Source organism: Acanthaster planci, unplaced genomic scaffold (assembly GCF_054643075.1).
Source record: "Acanthaster planci isolate LZ-2023a unplaced genomic scaffold, COTS_SCS Contig43, whole genome shotgun sequence".
NCBI lineage: Eukaryota > Metazoa > Echinodermata > Asteroidea > Valvatida > Acanthasteridae > Acanthaster > Acanthaster planci.
Window position 1 is genome coordinate 80678 of NW_028257667.1, and position 15553 is coordinate 96230.

Here is a 15553-nt window from a genome sequence, read left to right on the forward strand (position 1 = left end):
ACAGTTTGGTGTAGTTGCTTACTTCCAAAATGAATGTCCACTAATGAAGTGGAAAGTTCCCCTTAGAAAATTTCTAGTGGAAATTTTTGTTACCAAGCAGTACAAGTCTGTGTCATGTTGTTGCTGTAGTCACCTTTAAAACTTCATGTTTTGAGTACAGACCATTATTTGTCCCAAACTGAAGATAACGCTTGCTCTTTTGTAGGCCTCTTCAAAAGTTGAAGTGGATTATGAAGCAGCTGAGAAAATGCAAGTTCAGAAATCAGATTTTATGATTGCACTGGCGAATGATATCAAACCAGTAAGTATATATTCACTGAAATTCTTTTGTGTATTCTTTAACTAAATTAAATGTTATCATTAGATGTGACACACTAAACAGCCTCAGCAAACTGTCCAGCGCACATGCAATTGTGTTACAAGAAACAAACCATAATGCTTCTTAACTACTAGTGCATTTAGTAGTTTGGTATATTGGCTTCTTTGTCGCGTCATTTTACAATACAGATGCAGACATGCAAATAGCTGTTGCAAAGCCATACAAAATTTCAAATTTTCCAAAGGTTTATGCATAAACATGGATGCATCTAGAAGGCTTCACTTTGCACTGCAAGTTATGCTCTTGTAATTACATTATACATGTAGCTTTTAGGGGCGTGCATTTACAGGTATTTTTGGAACTGGGTACCTGTTTTATGTCAATAGTAGGTACCCAGATATGCTTAAAATATAAAAAACTCGTAGCAAATGGCATTGTGCGCAATCCCAGTTGGACCTGTGGCCAAAACAGGGCTCTTTTTTTTCAAAGCAGTACATTGATTTAAATATCAAAGCCCAGGTTAAATCTCTGAACCCACAATTATGACCGTGGAACCGGGTTTTTCAGCGGCACAGTGGTTTTTTTTTTCAGCAATTCCGCACTTCACTATTAAAGTTCACATATATTTTACAAATGGAATCATTAAAATTGTGAATATTCAACTTGAATTGCATATTACTTTCAAAGGTCTTGCCATTCTTTCATTGTATTTATTTTTCCATCCAAATCATGGAAAGAGCAAGACTAACATGTAATTTTGGGGTTTTTTTTGCAAACTTATCACTAAATCGCAGGTATTTTAAAAGTCTGTTCGTTTATTTAGGCATTTGGAGTTAGTGATGAAAGTTTCAGCAACTACATCCTCAATGGCATAATCAACTTTGGTGAACCAGTAGCACGGGTACTGGCTGATGGAGAGCTCGTAGTGCAACAAACTAAACTTAGCAATCGTACACCACTAGTAAGCTTGCTTATGGAAGGTCAGTAGGAAGTGTTTACATCAGATATTTAGTCTGAATTTTATCACAAAACCTGGAAATGAAAAATTTGTATCATATCATATACATGTAAAGAAAAAACCTCTAATACAGGAAGTACATGTATTTACCAACAAAACTACGTAAAATCACTTCTTTACCCACATGTAATTGCCTGCAGTATGTCATACTTCCATGTAAACCAGAATCCTTGATTGTACGTTTTTGGAACTAAGGGTTAAATGTTGAAAGTACAAATTTGAGTTTCTTCTGCATTTTTTTCAATTTTTCTTTCCATTTTGCTAATTATTTACGTCAGGATTCTAACTTGTGTAGGAGAGACAAACTCTGATTCCAAATCCCTTTGACCTGATGACAATTATGTCATAATGATTCACAGTTGTATTGTTTTGCCATAAAAGTTGTAATATGTTTAATTTAACAAAAGTCTCTTAAATCATTTACAGTGGCTACTGTAAATTACAATATTTTTATCACAGGTTCTAATTGGAATAGTCATTCATGGCATTGTTGCCTGGTAGTTATTATTACAGTCTGTAGCTCTGAACAAGGTCTATCCAGTTAAATTTAAAATGCTATGAACATGAAAAGAGTTAACACATAAGTTTGTAGAACAGTCTTTCATAAAGGTATCAGTGTATTGATGCAGATCTGTGTGAGAGCATGGTTGGAAGTGTAATAATCTAAATGGAATCATGCCTCTTCTTAGCTATTTTAGAAGATCAGGACCAATGCAATCTAACATAATGAGCATATTGTAGTCACTCATAATGATAATTCACAGGTGCTGTGCTGACATTCAGATACCAAAATAACATTCTTGATCATAATGGTAAAGTATTTTTGTATTTTGCTGATGCTCTGAAATGAAATGCTCTGTTAAATAAACTGTAACTGTCCTGTCCATGTATTCTTAATATTGGACTATATCCTTGCAAGTCAAAATATTTTGCAAGACATCATCACAGAAATACCCCCACTTTCTAACCCTTCATTAAACAAGGTTTCATTAATAAAATGTTAGTCCCTGGGTTGGTACCAAAATATTGACCGCATTGGGATATTGATACATATTTTTTATCTCATACTACTTTAAATTGTGTATGTTAAAGAGAATGACATTAACTTTTTGTCATTTTTTGTTGTTTTTCTCAGTATCCATTTGATATTTAGAAAGCTTTGAGCACCAGTGGCTTCACTATGTTTACTTTCAATGTCATGTGGCATTTTGGATGTCATATTTGAGAGACATTAACTTTGGCATCATTCCTTAATCAGGTCCTCCAGGAAGTGGAAAGACAGCTCTTGCTGCTACTCTGTCGATGAAGTCAGAATTTCCGTTTGTGAAGATATGTTCCCCAGAAGACATGGTTGGCTATTCTGAAAGTGCTAAATGTCAGGCTATTAAAAAGGTATGTCATGGACTGGTTAGCCAATCACCAGAGCCAGTGGGTAGACACAGACATGGGTGTGAAAATTCAGCTCGTCAGCTGATTTTCATTTTTTTGGTTCGGTTTTTTTTTTGTGAATCAGCTCTGTACAAGATTATGGGAATTTCACATACAGACTGGGAGGGGTATTAATTGGACCCCTCCCCCATGGAAAGTTTGTTGCTACTCCAAACCACTGCTGATATCAAACTGTCCTGACTTCCCAACTCTCCTTACTTTCGACATGTCATGACTTTTTTCTTTGAAGTCTTGCACAGCTTTTGATACCAAATTCACAAAAATCATCCCAAGTGTTTTCATGTTGCTTGGCAATTGTGTCATGTAAATTTATTAGAATACATTCTGTTTTCTATCAAGTTGTGTATTTTCCATCTTATCATAATTATCATATCTTACACTGATGCCGGGGTAAACAGTATGTGACAACAGTTAAACAATAAAATACATAACAATGCGTACACAATGTATAATTATAATATGTGTGAATTTCATGCAAAAAATGTCTACATTATAAAACGGTGTATAACTCCTGACAAGCCCAGTCAGAATGGGGTTGAATTTCAGCTTTTTTTTAGCTGTTGTTTGTACATGACGACCAACAGGTTTTGAAAGCTGTGGTGGGAGATATGACATTTGGAACCTAGGGACACATTGCACCTGTGGCAAACAATTGTTTTGTCTTATCTCTACCTTGATGAAGATTTTAATTTTTTTTTTTGAGGGAATAAAGGGCAACAAAGGACTCTTTGAACATAAGCGATCAGTGGTCCTTGCATTATCCTGTTCGATTTAAGGGTGCATACTTGGGTACATTTGTGCACTCAATATTCGAACCCAGCTGGTGTGATGTCTGATGGTGAGTGTAACATGGGCTTTTGTTGCCCTACCAACTTGATTGGTCTGGGCCAATGAAAAACAGTATTGAGGTCAGATATGACAATGCAATATGTTTCTTACTATTGATTGCTTGGACATCAATGGGCATCACTTTCTAGTCGTGCAGAGGAATGGGGCTGAATTCAAGGAACAGCACTATACTCAACACTGTTTTCAGAATAGAGACTTACGTCTTCTATTTGTCATCATAAATTTTAAAACAGTTAAAGACACTGAAAGTTAGAAATCAGCACCTGTATAGCAACAACCTTGTAATATCAAACATGGCAGATAAGCCAAGCATACTGATTGTGCATTATCTCAGAGATCTCAGTAGGTCAAGCATCTGCCATTCTGCTGGTGACAATAAGTGCATCAGAGAATCTGAGTACAGCCCAAAAGTAAGCTGGTTAGGCACAGTATACACATGTATTATGGGTATTATTGTTAGGATCTTAGCTCTAATAACAGTACCAAAGGCCTCTTCTGGCCAACAGTTAATGCTGTTCATGAATAAGCTCTGAGCAATTTAGGATTAATAACTGGATTTACCTTGAAAATGACATTTTATCTGCACTTTCATGAAAGCGTTCTCTTATGTTGGTGGTCTTTTCACTTTTTATTAGAAGCTTGTGTTGTTCCAAATGTTTTGAATAGATCTTTGAGGATGCTTACAAGTCAGAACTCAGCTGTGTCGTTGTTGACGATATCGAGAGGCTTCTTGGTAAGTTGTGCTTGAGTAGCATATTTGAACTCCCCGTGATATTACCTTTCCAAAGAGAACAATATCAACAAATTTGGCGTATAAGTTAGGAAGGTGTGGTCAGTTGAAAATTGATGGCTGTACCCAGTTTAGTCAAAATTGGGGGAAAATGGCAGTCTATAATGCAAAAACTGTTGGTCCAACAGGGATGAAACAGCCACTTTATTCCAAACATCAAACATCAGTAAAGTTTGGATTTTTGGTGATTTTACATAGAATGACCCAAGAGAAATTTACTAGGAAATGTGCATCAGAACAGAGCACCCAAGTATCTGATTGTTGATGTCAGAACCACTCCCAAATTATACACTTAGGTACCATAGTACATATAAGCTCGCAAAATTCTTGGTCTTCGAGTAAGGAAGTTTAGAAAAATTTAGGGAAACTGTTTTTATTGCCAAAACAGGTTTCACATTTATGTACTGTGAATCATTGCTATTTAGCCATAGCAAACATTCAGGTATTCTGAACATCTCCTTTGCCTCCTAAGTTCTTTGTGCACAAATTTGCTTTAAACAACAAAAAACTGGAAGATTTGACCTCCAAAAATCCCTCAGAACAGAACATGCAGATAGACCCTAGCCTTTGTTACTTATCTCTGAGAAATCTTTGATAAATATCTGTCTAGTTTCAAGTGCTTTCAAAATGCTAGCCTGACGTGTAATTGCTGACATTGTGATATCCTAAGGCGTTTAGCTTAGAATGAGAGAGTGAGACGTACACGCTGTTTTAGGTGGCTGTACTGCAGTCACGAGGAATGCGTGACCCTTGACCTTTAATGCGTTCCAAAGTATATGTACGGTGTCCCAGTTTGGACATGTTTTAAGAATACTACATCCCTTTCCACCTTGAATGATAACTGTGTACATAAAAGAGTGATTTTGTAAATGTGAAGCAGACGACTAATTAAATAAGATTCAAAACTGGGAGTTAGCTGAGAAAAGCTTCACTGTCCATTTTTGTACTGTCTTCAAATATATATGCCTTATCGTTATTATTATCTTTGTTTTGAGCTAGAGTCACAGTTGGTTACTATTATTATTTCTTTTGAGCTAGTCACAGTTACAAAGTTGCATTTTCTTTCAGCCATTTTTTTTCTTTTTCCAAACTTGAAGTTCTCTAAACATAAACAGGAAAACAAATTGGGTAAACACACTTGTGCAGATGTCCTCAAGCAAATTAAACAAAAGTGTCCAACATGCAGGTGTCTTTCCTACAGTCTTTAAGTCACATAGTCTTAGGTGAGCAGGTGGGTGGCGATTTCGAGCAGGGTTCTGGCGCGGTGCTGGTGCTCGAGTAGGAGTGTGTGTTGGATTTGTCACGTCCTCAATGTCGGATTCCTCCGGATCCTGCTGGATTGGTGTGTTGGTCTGGATGAGTTTGTGTCGCGAGATGTTGCGTGTGACTGTGTGAGTGCCACGCTGAGCTGTTACCATAGATCCTTTTTTGGCAGTCACAGTGTAGGGGTGAGTATGGTATGGGGTTTGGTGTTTTGCGACTAGTCCATCGCGTCGTAGAAGAACTGTATCACCGATTTCAATGTTCTTGGGACGTGCCTGCTCTCTGTTGTCAGCGTATTGTTTCATCGCGGCTTTCTTGCATTTGTCACGCGATCTGACAGGTTTGGCTCGCGATTTGTGCACGGTCTCAGGGAGACCGTGCACAAATCGCGGGCCTGCCAAAGAGTAGCGTTGCAGATGCAACTCCTGTCGTAGCATGCGGCGTTGCTCGGTAATTTCGCAGGAACTTATAGAGAGCTTGCTTCCACGGTATTCTGTCTGTGATTGTGGTGCGATATGTCTTTTTGATTGTTTTCATGAACTGTTCCACCTCCCCACTGGCAAGGGGCCAACGTGGGGTGATTTTCCGATGATGGAACCCGAGGTAGTCTGCGAAGGATGAAGGGCAGCCCGTTTTCAGAGCATACTACCTTTGGAATGCCAAACGTGGCGAAGATACGATCCAGTTTGGGAATTACTGAACGGGCAGAAGTGAAAGTCACGATTTCGATTTCGGGAAAATGACTGTAATCGTCCATGACTACGAGGAGATGTTCTCCTGTGGGATCACAGAAATCGATGCTGACTTCGAGCCATGGGCCGTCTGTGAGTGTAGACATAGTGAGTGGTGTTCGAGTGTCATTCGGGGTTGTCAACTGACATGAGAGGTAGTCGCGAACCGTGTTGTCGACGAGTGTGTCCATGTTGGGAAACCACACTTTCTCACGAAGTAGCTGTTTAGTCTTTGTCATGCCTTGGTGTCCTTCGTGAGCAATGTCGATAATCGATTGTGCGAGTGCTTGTGGAATCACGATACGATTTCCACGCAGCAGCAGGTCGCGATCAGTTGTTGCCGTTAGTTCTTCGCGCACTTTGTGTAGACTCTTGAGGGTCACGAGAGTCTCTTAGTTGTGGGGTTGTCTCAAGAGTGTGTCCCAGCTATGGGTGGCGACCACGTCGATGGTCGACTGGAGAACCCGCTCGTCGCGAGTGGCAGTGCGGATTTTGTCGAGGGTGACTGACTTGGGCACGGCGTTCGTGACATATAGTCCGCGGGATTCAGCTTTCCTTGCTGATACTCAACGGTGAAGTTGTACTCCTGCAACTTCATTAACCAGAGCTTGGCTGTGCTGGTTATTGAACAGTGGGACCAACGGTTTGTGATCTGTGATAACGCGGAAGGTGCTACCGTACACATAGAGGTGGAAGTGAAGTATTGCCCAAGTGATGGCGAGAACTTCGCGTTCCGTCTGGGAATACCGCTGTTCAACGGGTGTCAGAGATCGACTGGCAAGAGCAACAATCGACAGTTCATCCCTGTCGTTGCTTTGGGCAAGAATACCAGCTAGGCCGACCGGGCTAGCATCAACGAGCAGTTCAGTCTTCTTGCCGGGGTCGAAGTATGCCATGGTACAACAGTGTGTGATGCTTTTACGAATCTACGTGAGCGCTTGCTGGTGTTCTGGTCCCCAGTTCCAGGTGGAGTCTTTCTTGGTCAACTCGCGCAGTGGGGCGGAAATAGTGGCAAGGTCTGGTATAAACCGGCTACAGTACGTTACCAGGCCAAGGAAACTCCTGACCTCGCTGGCATTGGTGGGGTCACGAACTTGTTGGATGGCTTCGACTTTCTTCTTGTCGGGAGAGATGCCACTGGAACTGAATACATGGCCAAAGTATTCAACACGTAACTGACCGAAACTGCACTTATCTCTGTTCAGAGTTAGGTTGCATTCGCGAAGACGTTGCAGACAGGCTGCAAGTCGTGTGTCATGTTCGGCTTGCGTGCGACCAAACACGAGGATGTCATCGCTGATGTTTAGCGTACCCACCAGGCCACAGAGAGCTGAGGAGATCGTGTTTTGGAAGACTTCCTCTGCTGAGCTTACGCCGAAATTCAAACGCTTGTAACGGAACAAGCCTTTGTGCGTTGAAAATACAGTCAGGTGGCGCGATTCTGGGGCTAGCTCAACTTGGTGGTAGCCTGCGTTAAGGTCCATTTTGCTGAACACGGTAGCGCCATTGACCTGAGCGAGGATGTTGTCGATGGTGGGTGTTATGTGGCGTTCGCGTTTAATAGCAGCATTGACATTTTGCATGTCCACGCACATACGAATCTCACCTGGTCGATTAGGTTTTTTCGACCACATGTATGGGTGAGACCCACGGAGTTGGCTCATTGCGTACCGGCTCAATGATATCAAGGCGAAGTAGCTTGTCAAGTTCGTTCTCAACTTTCTTGCGGACATGGAACGGGATACGACGGTGTGGCAGGGCAATCGGTCGGACAGTCTCGTCCACGTGTAGCTTGCACTGAATGTTCTTTAACTTGCCAATACCAGTGAAACGATCTGCGAATTGTTCCACAAGACTGTCCATGGGCTTATGGGGGTTGTCGGGGTGAAGGTTGTAGGCCACATGAATGACCCGGAGAGCAGACGCTGTTCGGAAACTGATCAATGTGTCTCCAGTGGTTTTGGTAACACAGAAGGTGCAGTTCACTTGGGACCCCTTATAAGCGATAGAAGTGTCAAATGTGCCAACAATCTCCAGGGGTGTTTAACTACCATAGGCAAAGACTTTGGCTGCATTGTCCTTGCACAGTGGCGGTTTGGAGGACAGTTTGTTGTATACAGCCAGACACGTGACATTAACTGACGCACCTGTATCAATGATGGCTGGCATGGGAGTTTCGTTGACTGTTACCGTGATAACCGGATGTTTGATGACGATACTCCGAACACATACTCATCGTCAGATGAGCTTGCAGCACTCCAGTGCCTCCAGTGGTGCTGTATTAGCATGGTTCCCAGTGCAGTCCATTTATCAAAGTGGCATTTTATCTATAGGAGCCAATGTAACTATACATTGTGTTGCATGTGATTTTCAAGCAATCATTTGCAAAAATAAATGACTGCCATACCGAGCACTTTGTGTGGACCTCATTGTGTTCATTACAGCAGCTTTCCCCTGTTTATTTAATTCCTTTACTCTCCTGTATTTAGTAGAACATGATCTGCCAGATTACAGAAACATAACCTAAACAATTCATAAGTGTAGAAAGGAAATTAGTATTTGAGGAGCTCATGTTTATGTATTTTCCGAAACGTTTCCAAGCAAACCTGAATGACATGAACATTTCATTAATGACCCATTTTGGGGGTGGGGTTGCATTTCTTACTACTCTTGTTGCTAGGTTTGCTCAGGGACCTTTTAAGTTGGTGAATTCCTCAGTGTTTCATTACAAAATGTGATTGCTGTAAACCAGCAACTGTTCTACATAACTGAAATAGATCACCCATTCCGAGTTCAAGTGAAGTGAGCTAAACCATACTCCTTCAGCATGTCATCTGTTGACCTGATGTACATGTAACCATCAGAAATGTCATTTTAACTGCTTTGATTCATTGAAGTACGATGATTTGGTACAAGCACTGTTGTACAAGTAGTGTAAAATGCTTTGTCCTGCTTTACGTCAAGTACCCTTGAGTTTCAGTGAGATTATAACCAATTTACTTCTTCTTTGTTCTTTCTCATTAGATTATGTACCAATTGGTCCAAGATTCTCCAATCTTGTTCTTCAGGCCTTGCTTGTTTTGCTGAAAAAAATCCCTCCTAAGGTACGAAATAGTTTAAAAGAATCAAAAACATCTCATGCCCTGAAATATTTTATTCTGTAGGGATCAATATATCAGACCCAAAAACAAACATTGAATGAAACATCCTTACTAGCACCATGTATGGTTTGTGTTCACGTACAAATCTGATTTGGTGTCACCGTAGATGGAGGGAAACGTGAGAACATGGAGCTATTAAACACTAGGAGTCAGCACATACAGAGATGAAAAGGGTCAATGATGGCCACCGCAAGCCCTGCACATGCTGCAAGGACAAAACAAATTACGTGCCGTTGGCGGGCTGTAAAGAATGCTCGGAGTTGCATTTGCAAAGGATCGTGGGTACCACGCATGCGTGTCTCTAACACTTCCGCATGTTTAACATGGCCGCCTTGAGACGGAAACCATCGTCATCGGAGACTTAAACTTCGATAAATGTAGTGATTGTTCTGATATTCCAATGACAATGAAAGTATGGTTACGTCTTTACATCCCCAAAACGTCTCTTTTAATAATAAACAAAATTACTAACTAATACAAACTCTCCAAAAAATACGCACAAGAAAACTGAGCGAATGTATCTAGTCCAGAGGAAAATAAAAAAAAAAATTGGGAAGATTTGTTGTAGTTTCTGTCATTGTCCACAACTGTCTCGGCATGAAACCTCACCATGTTGTCGACATGCCGCATTCCTGCGGCATGTTTCCGCCTTGTTTTAACTGTAGGAACCACTAGGATTGCGACTTACGAAATAAATATCACAGTTCATATTTTGGGTATTTGTTCTCTACCACCGGAATCGCAAAATGTCATAACTGAATTTTAAAAAGTCCAACTTTTACCAAATAACCACCGCTGATTTGGAATTTTCGGGCGCATCTGTGGAGATCACTCACCGACTCCTGAGGACTACAGAAGAGAACTGCGCATCCTCTCCGTGCATCTTTTCCACCATTTATTTACTCCAGTATGCTGCAGCGAAACATGGCGAGTGTGTGGGTTACCAGCTACCTGGCAGTGGCGATCACTGTGTACAAAGAATGCCTTGGGTCTTCAACACTTGGGCCGGTAACCGCACCTTGCCTGTGGAGCTGACCGGAGCAGTTAATCAGATTACGGTCTGTAGGGACTTTGTTCTTACTCCTTGTGTTTAATAGCTCCATGGTGGGAACAATGGAACTCTGAAAGTCAGTCCTCAGGTAAAATGCTTTGGGGTATGAGAGTTCAACTGAACAAGGAAGAACAAAAGCGTGAGGACTTGATCAAAGGTTTATCTGGGATAACAACCCTGAGGACCTGAACACAAGGCTTTGTTGGTTTCATGCGCAGATCTTGTGGGACATGTCAAGAAAAGGTTCAAACAATGGGAATAAAGGGAACAGTAATGGTTTTTAGTAGTATGATACAAGCAATAGGAAAGCACACATGTAAACAAAGTATGATTTCATTATGTTGCTGGTCGGTATAATCCTTTTGTAGTAGTGGCTCTACATGTACAATCCTCCAAAATATGGCGAACCCTGAGAGAGGATTTAGAAGGATCTGGGAGGGTTAGACTGAAGGTCTTTGGTCTCTCTACACGTTGACACTTTTTGAAAAGAAAGTTGTGGATTCATAGCTGAATTTTCATAGTAATGGGCTATGTACATGTGCTCTTATATTTCCATTGTTTCATTTTCCTTGATTACCAAGCTTACTTTGAGACCCATTGCCTTAAAAATATATTTTCCATCTGTTTGCAGGGAAGAAAACTCTTAATAATTGGTACCACTAGTCAGAAGGAAGTTCTCCAGCAAATGGAGATGGTTTCAATATTCAACACACACATCCACGTTCCTGCTTTGTCAACGGGAGACCAACTGTGTTCAGTTATTGAGGTATAGTTTGCATTTAATCATTGCTCTTATTACGTGGATTTTATTTCTATGTGTTCATCCAATAGCTCATTTAGGGCCAATTACAGCATGATAATGAGGCAAGAAGACAATGAAGAAATGTTCAGTTTAGAGGTGGGGTGAAAACCCTTGAACTTGAGTAGGGACTGAAAACCCACTCCACGTGTGGAATGAGCCGGATTTGAACCTAGACCACAAAAGTGGAAGGTGAGGAAAGAAACACTACACTAACCTGTTCATGAAAAGTATTTGTACTCCAATTTTTGTGGTTTGGTATTCTAACAATTCATTACTTCTGATGAAATTTCTTAAGTGGTGTTGATGAATCTGGATGCACACCTTAATGCTGATGTGTAAATTTGCAATTTTTTTAATGATAAATGTATTGCATCCTCTTGAGTTTGATGTTGCAGAGGCTACCTTCGTAGAGCTCCTTTAACTTGTTATGTACCTTTTTTGCTTCTTTCTTTCAATGAGTACGTGTACATTCCTATCCAGGTTCTTTTTTTTTTTTTCATCAGGCAATATGGTTGTCATAAAAAAGCAACAACATTGTAAAATACTTTAATCGGCATCACCCCTCAAGGAGTCATATCTTATTTATCACAAGGTTGGGGCAGAAGAGCAAGTGACAAATGCTTTAACACTCATCTTTCCTTCACAAATTGGATGCAGGGGATGTTGTGATGGCAGACAAGGGGTTTGACATTGCAGGTAGTGTTCAAATGACGGGTGCTGAGCTTCTAATCCCTTAATCCCTTCATTTAGAAGAGATGGGCTGCGACTGTCTTGAGAGCAAGTTCAATACCCATGCAGAATAGCTAACTCGAGAATTCATATGGAGCGGGTTATAGGACATCTGTGCCAGAAACATGCTATCCTGCACAGCACAATTCCTATGGATTTTGTCATTTCCAAGGATGGTAATGTTACACTTCTGGACAAAATCACAGTTGTGTCTTATTTTCTCACAAGCACGTGCCCATTAATGAACCATTTGACTGAATGGATTTTTGTTATCCCAGAAAGGGGTACCTCGTACAGGTGTCATTGAAGATCTTTTTTTTAGATGTTTTTTCAGTACCAATTTATGCAAAAGTACAGAAATCTGGTATGTCATGTATAAATATGAATACAAAGTGTTTCCATTTCTCAAGAAAAGTTTTTTGAAAGAGAATGCCTCATGCACTGATCATTTGTACACGTGAGGTGAAGCACATCCATTAGTCGTTCTGTGTGGGGCATTAAATCTTGTGACAGGAGGTCCAAAAACTCAAGGCTGTACTGCAGTTTGGCACCAGATACATGTGTTTAGATGAATACTGCACGTCAACATATCCATTTCTTCTTGTTTTCCTGTAGTTCTACAGTTTATGAGGTATAGAAAATTTCCCTCATGTACTATGGATATCCACAGTTTATGAAAAGCCACTTTTTAGAATGAAACGACAACATGGGATGGTGAAAATGAAACGGTTACCATACCAAATGTTGCGTTCATTACTCTACTTGGTTGTGCATCCATGCAACATCAAGACAAAAATTTGGTTCACAGGGAAAACCTGAGAAAATATACTACTGTACTGCTTAGCTCAAGTGGTAGAGATCTACCCAGGGGGTGAGGTGTCCGGTTTAAGTCCCAATGAGGAACATAGGATTTTTCTTTCAACCAGTGTTTTTCTTTTTTGCTTCAGAAAAGTGTGAAACTGACTGAATATCTAAGAGTGAAACCGGGCAGCAACTTTCCTTACAAAGCAGAACTGATAGTTACAATCTAAATTCTATTCTTCCCTTTTCCTTGGTACTTTACGACACTCTGGGTAGAACCATTTCCTTTCTGGCAGTTTCTTTATTTGGAGGCAACTATGGTGATATTACATCCTTGACTATTCTGTGAGATCATCTTGTCCACCTTCCGCAGTTATCCTTTGTAGCAGTGCATACCTGGCTTATCATGACCAGGTCAGGGTAAAAGTAGAGCAGTATCACTGATAAAAGAACTGAGACAAATATATTTGACCTATTTGTGCGTGTGTGTTTATACTAATGTTTTCATTTTATTTCTTAATTGTACTGCCATCTGTTTGTCCCTATTTACCTTTTGGTAAAAAATAAATGTTGGTTTATGGTTGGTCTCGTTCTCGGATGTCGTGGTCTCGGTCTCGACCTGCAAAAGTCTCGTGCTCGAAGTCCAGGTCTTGGTCTTGAAGGAGTAAGTCTCGGGTTTTGGTCTTGGTCTCGGATATCAAGGTCTCCGATACAACACTGGTCCACAACACGTAGTCAGCATAGTCAACAGGGCATGTATGTGTGTTTGAATCTGATACATGTATGCTTGTTTACTATCAGGAGTGACCTCCTTACCATTTACCACAAGGCATGTATATTTAAGGGATGCATATTCACCGACTTGAGCGTCGCAAGCATAAAATGGATATTTCATTTCTAGGACCCCCTCCTCACAGCAATAATAAGAAATACGTCCATCTGGGGAAGCCCCAATGTGTGGAGAATTTGTGTTAATTACAAAGCCAAAGTCCTTAACCCCTTCTCATCGGGAAGCGGTGAGAGATGCCATAAAAATTGAGATCCCTCAACCCGCTTTTCAGCTATTATTCTCAGCCCACGCTCGAGCGAACACGGTGAAAGAAGGCATACCCTGGCTCTTGTAGATATATAGTGATTGGCCTTTGTGCGCTGCCAAGAAATGAAAAGGCAAATGAATTTGCATCATTATCACCAGCTTCACAATAGGTGCCACTTTGAAAAGAGGCAATGGGAATGTGGAAGCGTGAGTAGAGCCACATGCCACCAAACAATGAGCCTTTTCACTGTGTAAATCAAAGCGTGCAGAGCAGGCAGGGCCACAAACCAAGAATTTGGGGTTTGGCAGGTGGCCTTTGTGGCCAAGCGAGGCTGGAATTCTCAGAGTCGGCTTTCAGAAAAAAGACCCAGCGTTAAGGGGTTAACTTCAAAATTTTGGTGTATTTCTCTCATTCTTTCCTCATACGCTTGCTGTTCCTCTGTCTCACGTAAACATCCCCACTTGGAGGCTGCTGTAGAAAAGCTGCATTACTCCAGATAGAACACAGATTGAATGAGTGATTGAGAAGGTTGGTTCTGGATTCTTACAGACACTCTTTATTTTTAATACAGTAAGGTGGCCAGATGAAAAAGAGATCACTGCTTGGAAGAATGGTGTCAGGGTGGGATGTTTTGAATTGGTGGCAGTGTTCCAGTACAATGCTTAGGAATTCTGGCTTAGTTCCTGTTGCATTCATCTGTGAGAAGAAGGTCTGGAGTTCAACATCTGTAGGATCAGGTACTGTCTTATGCTGTGGAATGCTATGTTGGCATCAAACCATCATCAACCAACATATCATTCTTTCCCTTCTTGGTTTTGGCTGATGTGAAATCAATTTGAGCTATGGACAAGTTCTGCACTTCCTCTACGGCTGATGGAAGCTTCCAGCAAGCTGGTTCCTGTGTTACTGTTTTGCTATCTGTAGTATGCACCTTTGTGTCAATATAAAACATCAAAGCACAGACATGAGTGCCAGCCTCTCCGAGGCCAGCAATGCAGTTGCAGTGGGCCGCGATGATTTTTGCCACATTTTTCTGCAAATAACCATGGCCTAAGTGCTGCCTCCTGTAGAACAATGAACAATCCGTGGACTAGTTCAAAACTTCATTTGTTGTAATTTGTAGAGCCTAACAAGGATAAGTATAGACTTGCACCTTAAGTATTCTTATGCTGTGGATTGACAAGGAGTGAATTTCACACAAAATTACATGTTTAGCATCCCCCACCTACCCAAGAAATTTTAAAATAATTTTCTTAAACCCTTCCATTGAATTTAAAAAGTGTCATGACTGTGCTTTCCCCCTTTTGCAGATCTGCTTCACAGTCACCTTAAATATACGTGAAACAACATGTAAAAGGTGTGATTCTTCTCAAAAGTTTTTGCAGTCTTGTTTCATCTCATACTTTCTAACCACAACTATATGGAGAAATATTTCTGCCTTATTTCTACACAATATTTTTCCACATAAAAAAAGGAAAACCCCACAACACAAACAAAAACAATATCACCAAACTTTCCAAAATGGAACGATTAAAGTGGGTACTTGGACACTT

The 15553-nt window shown here is 40.8% G+C and overlaps 1 protein-coding gene across 1 annotated transcript in view; it reads left to right on the forward strand.

The window, feature by feature from the left end:
• The window catches only part of LOC147795379 (vesicle-fusing ATPase-like), a 62712-nt gene extending 48122 nt beyond the window's left edge, over window positions 1-14590 (forward strand). The window contains exons 18-24 of the mRNA XM_087131976.1: window positions 206-301; window positions 1143-1299; window positions 2596-2729; window positions 4302-4368; window positions 9444-9523; window positions 11263-11397; window positions 14572-14590. Coding sequence (XP_086988102.1) covers window positions 206-301; window positions 1143-1299; window positions 2596-2729; window positions 4302-4368; window positions 9444-9523; window positions 11263-11397; window positions 14572-14574 — 672 coding nt within the window. The 3' untranslated portion in view covers window positions 14575-14590. The remainder of the gene's footprint in view (window positions 1-205; window positions 302-1142; window positions 1300-2595; window positions 2730-4301; window positions 4369-9443; window positions 9524-11262; window positions 11398-14571) is intronic.
• Window positions 14591-15553: the final 963 nt, after the last annotated feature.